General features: G+C 38.4%; 1 protein-coding gene across 1 annotated transcript; it reads left to right on the top strand.

Moving 5' to 3' along the window:
- The first annotated feature begins 593 nt into the window (after positions 1 to 593).
- LOC130404688 (uncharacterized) lies at positions 594 to 4093 on the top strand. Its single transcript, XM_056609551.1, has 8 exons — positions 594 to 1176; positions 1402 to 1731; positions 1840 to 2145; positions 2303 to 2378; positions 2568 to 2653; positions 2832 to 2863; positions 3040 to 3132; positions 3249 to 4093. Exons 1-8 carry the CDS (start codon positions 1131 to 1133, stop codon positions 3309 to 3311), a joined length of 1032 nt encoding a protein of 343 aa, XP_056465526.1. The 5' UTR covers positions 594 to 1130; the 3' UTR covers positions 3312 to 4093.
- Positions 4094 to 8538: the final 4445 nt, after the last annotated feature.

Here is an 8538-nt window from a genome sequence, read left to right as displayed (position 1 = left end):
GTTGACCTGCAGTTACACTCTACTACAGGACACACCCACTTCACACCAACTTTATCTTTGGGTTAGAGATGATGGTTAAGTTAAAGTATTAGGCTAGAGATCTTTAAGGTTTGGAATTGGGCCAGAGATAGTTGAGTTTAGGGTGTTGGTCATGGTTAAGGTGTTTTCGGTAATTGTCAAGTTGAGGTGTTAGAGATGGTTCAGTGATTTAACGTTCCTCATCCTCATCTTCAAAGCCGCTTATCCGGGGTCGGTTCGTAGGGGTAGCAGCTCTAGCAGTGGGCACCAGACTTCTCCAACTAGTTCTGGGTCATCCCCGGGGCGTCCTCTCCACTGGACGTGCCTGGAACAGCTCCCTAGGGAGGCGCCCAGTGGGCATCCTTACCAGAAGCCCGAAACACCTCAACTGAATCCTTTCTAAGCAGAGGAGCAGCGGCTCTCATCCGAGTTCCTCACAGATGGCTGAACATCTCACCCTATCTCTAAGGGAGACATCAGCCACCCTCCTGAGAAAACCCATTTTGGCGGCTTGTACCCGCAATCTCGTCCTTTCGGTCATCACCCATCCTTCATGACCATAGGTGAGGGTAGGAACGAAGATCGACCGGTAGATCGAGAGCTTTTCCCTCCGGCTCAGCTCTGTTTTCGTCACAACGGTGCGGTAAAGCGAATGCAGGAGAGTCATTGCCTCTGATTTAATGTTTAGAGTTAGGGTATGTTCAGATCATCTTAAATTAAACATTTAGGTATTGTACTTCCAGCCCACGTGCCATCCCGACTCTTATCCAGGAGGTGATCTTGAGGTGTTTCTTATATTTAAGTGGGTGTGTTGTTTGGTGTGCAAGTCCCAGATAGATCTTTGTCATGGCTGTGAAGTCCTAGGTGGCAAATAATTGCCTAACAATAATACAATTAACAATAGGGCAATCTACATGGTATGATCATAGTAAACATAACTGTTTTAAAGTTTAACAAATGTATTGTATAATATAATAATACGTACTTATATAATAAGGAAGTTGCATTCTGGCTAAAAAATGAGGAAATAGCACATCACTAGCCACTACTCAAATAGCTCTGTCACAAACACTCACAAAGGCACTCACCTCCAATCTACCGACTTTGTGCACATGGCTCCTTTTCTTGTTATCGTTGTTACCCTCTGTGGACTCACAGGTGAGTCACATTTCTTGAGTTTGATACAGACAGTTGATAAATCTCTTAAGACTATTTTAGATCATGATTAGATCAGATTTAGATGAGATTTTAGTTCATTGGGATCTTCATCAAAAAAGGTAGGCCTATTAAGCATAGACAGTTGTCTGTAATCTATTTTTGTATGTTTTTGTATGTATTTTGTATCGTTCAATTAAAAAAAACACATGTGTGGTTTGTGAACAGGAACTCACAGCCTCACTACGGTGAGTGAAGAAGTGTCTGTGAAAGTAGGGGCCAGGGTTTCCATTCCATGTCTATACCAACCAAGCCATAAGAACCATGTTAAGTACCTTTGTAAAGGAAGGGTTTGGTTTGTATGTGATAAAATAATCACAACCAACTCAGGGAGTAGTTTTCCAGAAGGCCAGTACACAATCTCTGATGACCCGGACCAAGGGGTCTTCACAGTATCCATCACAAGCCAAGAGGAGGGAACGCAATCCTACTGGTGTGCTGTGGAGATACCTGATGCCTCAGATGAGAAAACATGCTTCCAACTTTTAGTGTCCGAAGGTGAGTGTGTTTTGGATTAAACACTTAGAAAAAACAACTAGGATTTAAATGTTTTTTTCGTAAGAAGGCTATTTGAATGCACTCTGATAGAAGTTATTTCTCTTTCAGACGAGTCCAGTCTGTATGTGGATCAACAGGAAATAATAGGATTTGATGGAGATAGAATAAATATCAGTTTTCACTCTAAAAAACACGGCAAACCAGGATGGTGCGAACTGGACCACTGCAAGGAGCAACAGGATGGCTTTATTGAAGGTTCACAATACTCAATTGATGCAAGCAAACAAGGTGTTTTTGTGGTGACTATGAAAGACCTAGACATGGAAAGCAGTGGTTGGTACATTTTTTCCCAAGGAAAACGAAATATGCCAATACATCTTACCGTTGCTGTAAATTCAAAGACAACGAATACACGTAAGTTTAAAAGTGTATTGTCTAAAGGGATTAAAAAAAATATTTTGCTATGTTGAAACATTTCCACTTGTAAACATTATCTATGTTATCAACAACAGGAAGTTGATTAAGGAAATGTAGTAATCTCACTATGTTGTGTTATTTCCACATTATGTAGCAACCTCAACAACTGTGAGCACTTTGTCAGATGTGTCCACTAAAAAGATTACAGAGAAGAAACCTGATGTTCCGAGGTCAGTCCCCTTTTGCTCTCCTCGGTTACCTTACCCAAATGTATCTTACATCTGACCGTATTTCATTTAAATAGGTAGAAATGTGTGATGGCTGTAAAATAAAAAGATTGTACTTACACACATATTCTTCAAGTTTTGTTTGTGTCATGAACAGTTTTGTCAATAAAGGGTGCTCTATTTTTTTTACAGAAACAACCTAAAGAACCTGCTCCTTCCTTTGGGCATATTGCTGTTCATTATATCAGTGGTCCTGTTGGTTTCGTGGATGTTCCACAGTATGTTGAAACATAACTTTCAATCTCTTGAAATGAAAATGCAAATATAAGTTACATTTGTAATTGTGTATTTTATTTGTTTGTCTTTTAGTTGTGTTTATATTATACAATGAATTTTATTTTATACCCGTTTTATTGTTGGCTTGTTATTTTTAAGAAAATAATTATTTTCTTTCAGGGCGAGCCAAAAGAAAACTTACAGCAATCACAGTAAGATGAGGCTACATTTTGATTTACTCTCCATACCAACCTTACAGGGTAAAACAAACCCTGAAATTGAACCAAAGCTCTGACCCAGAGGGGGCTCTGCATTGACAAGAAAGTAATACAACAACATCTAAACAAATGTAGCACGATCTGATAAAGTTGTCTCTTCTCTGATCAAGGTGTCGTCTGAAACAGACGTTGTTTATAGTAGCGTGATTCCGATGCATTCCAGGGCAGCACAGAATAAACCTACTGGTGACATGAATCTCAAGGTAAATCCTCTTCTGGTGATTCATTTAATTAATGCATTCATTTATTGAATCATGCCTTCTTTCATTTGGACTTCCATTCGTTTATTCCTTTCTTTTTTGTTTGCTCATTTATTCAGAAAAACCCAAAGGAGGATGGAAATATAACATACAGTGTTATTGGCCCCCATCCAAGAATATAAGGTATAATAAATCATCCATGCCATTCAATTGACCATACGCTGGTGACTTCAACACTGAAGATGACTTTCCTTCGCATTTTGAGTAGGCTCCTATTTATCTTACATGTATACAATATAAATGTGTCCTCCCTGTAAACTATCCAGAAAATATCCACTAGTAATTATTGCCAACTGTGTCCTCCCCCCCCAAACACACACACACAGAAACATATACACACCTATACGCCCCCCGCCCCCAAACAAACACACACACACACACACACACACACACACACACACACACACACACACACACACACACACACACACACACACACACACACACACACACACACACACACACACACACACACACACACACACACACACAGGAGCAAGGATGAGTTTATTTTTTAAACCCAAAATAATAGTTTATATATCTTTTAGCTTGGATTGTTTCTAAATGTATCTGAAGACAATATTTGCTATTGCAATGGGCCTACATCTTGCAAAAAATCCGTACCTAATAAGTTATTAACTTAAGTACTCAACAACTTCACATGCTAAGTGCTAAGAAATGTATGTAGGCCTATGTATTTAATATTATTTGTTTGTATGCTACTTGTACATAAATAAGCCATGTCCTGTGTCCACGTAATTGGGGTAAAAATTGCAACGTGTAAACACTTTAAAAATAAAGCCTTTCTATTCTACTCTGCTATATTTTACTGAACTATATTCATTATGTAACTGCATATTTTTCTTATGATCATATGGTAATTAAAACATTTGGTGAGTGTGCTTTGCTAATCCCCCCCCCCCCCCCCCCCCCCCGAATTATCTTAACCTGATTGTTATGTAACACATATTACCAATGTTCTTCACGATGTGTCAAATGTTACAATGTTTGCTTTGAAGTCAACAATCATGTACAAGGAAACCACACAGAGGAAGGAAATGATATGAGGAAGGTAATGTCAAGCTCCGACATGAATCCATTTTTTATTGAAGTTGTTTTCCTGATGGTTATACAAGATGCAAACAACAGCAGCAAAAAATAAATAAAGGTAATTGACTGTTGAAATACAATAGGAAAATATAAAGAGTATGGATAAGGAGAATACTCACATGCCATATTTAATGGGCCACTTTCATTCTTCAATTGAATGTCATTTTCTTTGCATTTTGTGTGACCCTTAAAAGCTATGTATATTTCATGTATTGTATGTACCTTGAGTGTGTATATGTGCCTCCTTTCAAAATACTGATTGCTATGATGTGCTTTTTTGTTCAATATTTTCTACTTCAGTGTATTTTTCTTTTCTATTTGGATGCAGTCCTGTCTCGAGCTGTTGTTTGTAGAACTCAATATTGAGGTTGCCTGTGTGTGTGTGTGTGTGTGCGCGCGTGCGTGCGTGCGTGCGTGCGTGCGTGCGTGCGTGCGTGCGTGCGTGTGTGTGTGTGTATTGCAGAGGAGAGTGAGGTTAGAGGTAGAGAAGAAGGAGTACAGGTGCACGCATACCTTCTCATCTCCCTCCCTTTCCATGACACCCCCCCCCCCCCCGTCTATCTCTCTCTCTCCCCCTCTTTGTGTCCTTCAATGTCTCTCTCTTTCCCACTCCACTGCCCCCCCCCCCCTTTCTTTCTCTCCCTCGCTTTCTCCTGCTCTCTTTTTCTCTCTCCATCCCTCTCCCTTTCGTTTTAGCGAAGCTGCTATTTCTGACAGTTATTTTAATTCACCTACCGAATTATGTAGCGGGGAGACATTGGTAAAGTTGCAAATTGTTAATTATATCATAAAATACAATAATAAACCATGCATACCTTTGAATGCAACTTCACCATGAATCAGGTAAACAGAATAAAGAACTGGACCGACTAACATTTGAGGATAACAATCTTGAAAGAGAGTTGCTATAGCCTACTTGCACTTCATGTAAACTTGAGTTTCCCTTGATTTTCTGATCTGGAAGAAAGACACAGAGCAGGGAAGGTTTTCAACGGCTCTTCATTTTACTGCATCAGTGGACGGCGAACATCTAAAGTAAAGGCTTTAGCGGCATTACTGCTTTGTGTTCTGGTTCCTTCCTTCTCCCAGACAAGCAAGCTTCACTGACTTTGGGGAACATGACTGACAGTCCTAAAAAGTACTCCAATATAAGTTATTTTGAAGTCATATAACAAACGGATCAAGGGAATAGAAAATAAAAAAGTGTATTTCTCTGTAGGGATCCATTTCATAATAAATGATCGGACCGATTCGCGAGCTTCGTTAGATTTGAAGCCCCATCCCACCTTTACACAAATATCTGCCACTGCGCTAGGAGTAGCCATAGACATGGAGGTTTCATAAGGTTTATCCAGGTGTTGTACGAACTATCCAGGAGTATTACACAAAGGTCTATCCAGGAGCAGTACACTAAGGTTTATACAGGAGTAGTTAAGGTATATCCAGGAGTAGTATGCACCAAGTACTTAACTACAGTGCACTTCCACTACACTCATTATGCAATGGTGGATGTTATGGACGTGTGTCATCCGTGGGGAAACTAATGTTCCGAAGATGAACTACTGAAAGCGCATCATAGATACGTCCCCCCGTGCGTCCTTACCGTGTTTACGTGTTTAAGCCTTTTACAGCCTGCGTGTTTCACGCAGGCTGTATAAACCACAACAACCCAGGAAAAATAAAAATTCCTTAACAAGATTGGAATCAATTCTGAATATATCCTTTACACAAAATGGGGAAACACATTTTCTTTAACATTTTGGCGTGAGATTGGGTTGACCTGCAGTTACACTCTACTACAGGACACACCCACTTCAAGTTCCCACCAACTTTTTCTTCGGGTTAGAGATGGTCAAGTTAAAGTATTAGGCTAGAGTTCATTAAGGTTTGGAATTGGGTCAGAGATAGTTGAGTTTAGGGTGTTGGTCATGGTTAAGTTGTTTTCGGTAATGGTCAGGTTGAGGTGTTAGAGATGGTTCAGTGAGTTAACGTTCCTCATCCTCATCTTCAAAGCCGCTTATCCGGTAGCATTAGGGGTAGCAGCTCTAGCAGGGGGCACCAGACTTCTCCAACTAGTTCTGGGTCATCCCCGGGGCCTCCTCTCCACTGGACGTGCCTGGAACAGCTCCCTAGGGAGGCGCCCAGTGGGCATCCTTACCAGAAGCCTGAAACACCTCAACTGAATCCTTTCTAAGCAGAGGAGCAGCGGCTCTCATCCGAGTTCCTCACAGATGGCTGAACATCTCAACCTATCTCTAAGGGAGACATCAGCCACCCTCCTGAGAAAACCCATTTTTGCGGCTTGTACCCGCAATCTCGTCCTTTCGGTCATCACCCATCCTTCATGACCATAGGTGAGGGTAGGAACGAAGATCGACCAGCATTAAATTAGTTTAATATTCAACATTCATTTAACATTCAAAATACAAACCTATAATGCGCTTCAACCATTTTAGTGAATGATGTCTAACAAACTGCGCAACATACTGATTAATGTCCCTCATGTGCCACAAGGCTTATTTTTCCAAAAAAAAAAAATGCATTGATTTTTTACTTCTTTTTTTTTTAAACTTATTATGCTCCTTGACCTTTTGACCTCAAGATGTCAAACCAACTGTATAATACAGACAATAATAACCCCCATGTGCCACAAGGCTTGTTTTTCAAACATATCATTTCAGCATTTTTTTACAATTAATATAACATTTATAAATAAACGTATTATGCTCCTTGACCTTTTGACCTCAAGATATCAAACCAACTGTATAACACAGATAATAATAACCCCCATTTGCCACAAGGCTTATTTTTCAAATATATCATTTGGGCAATTTTTCACAAATAAAATAAATAAATAAACGTATTATGCTCCTTGACCTATTGACCTCAAGATATCAAACCAACTGTATAAGACAGATAATAATAAGCCCCCTGTGGCACAAGGCTTATTTTTCAAAAATATCATTTGGGCAATTTTTCACAAATAAAATAAATAAATAAACGTATTATGCTCCTTGACCTTTTGACCTCAAGATATAAAACCAACTGTATAACACAGATAATAATAACCCCCATTTGGCACAAGGCTTATTTTTCAAATGTATCATTTTGGCATTTTTTCACAAATAAAATAAATAAATAAACGTATTATGCTCCTTGACCTTTTGACCTCAAGATATCAAACCAACTGTATAACGCAGATAATAATAACCCCCATGTGCCACAAGGCTTGTTTTTCAAATATATCATTTCGGCAATTTTTCACAAATAAAATAAATAAATAAACGTATTATGCTCCTTGACCTTTTGACCTCAAGATATCAAACCAACTGTATAAGACAGATGATAATTACCCCCCTGTGCCACAAGGCTTATTTTTCAAAAATATCATTTGTGAAATTTTTCACAAATAAACGTATTATGCTCCTTGACCTTTTGACCTCAAGATATAAAACCAACTGTATAACACAGATAATAATAACCCCCATTTGCCACAAGGCTTATTTTTCAAATATATAATTTGGGCAATTTTTCACAAATAAAATAAATAAACGTATTATGCTCCTTGACCTATTGACCTCAAGATATCAAACCAACTGTATAAGACAGATAATAATAACCCCCCTGTGCCACAAGACTTATTTTTCAAAAATATCATTTGGGCAATTTTTCACAAATAAAATAAATAAATAAACGTATTATGCTCCTTGACCTTTTGACCTCAAGATATAAAACCAACTGTATAACACAGATAATAATAACCCCCATTTGCCACAAGGCTTATTTTTCAAATGTATCATTTTGGCATTTTTTCACAAATAAAATAAATAAATAAACGTATTATGCTCCTTGACCTTTTGACCTCAAGATATCAAACCAACTGTATAACACAGATAATAATAACCCCCCTGTGGCACAAGGCTTATTTTTCAAAAATATCATTTGGGCAATTTTTCACAAATAAAATAAATAAATAAATGTATTATGCTCCTTGACCTTTTGACCTCAAGATATAAAACCAACTGTATAACACAGATAATAATAACCCCCATTTGGCACAAGGCTTATTTTTCAAATGTATCATTTTGGCATTTTTTCACAAATAAAATAAATAAATAAACGTATTATGCTCCTTGACCTTTTGACCTCAAGATATCAAACCAACTGTATAACACAGATAATAATAACCCCCATGTGCCGCAAGGCTTGTTTTTCAAATATATCATTTCGGCAATTTTT

This window comes from Gadus chalcogrammus, chromosome 15 (assembly GCF_026213295.1).
Source record: "Gadus chalcogrammus isolate NIFS_2021 chromosome 15, NIFS_Gcha_1.0, whole genome shotgun sequence".
Classification (NCBI taxonomy): Eukaryota; Metazoa; Chordata; class Actinopteri; order Gadiformes; family Gadidae; genus Gadus; species Gadus chalcogrammus.
This window is presented reverse-complemented; position numbering and strand designations above follow the sequence as displayed.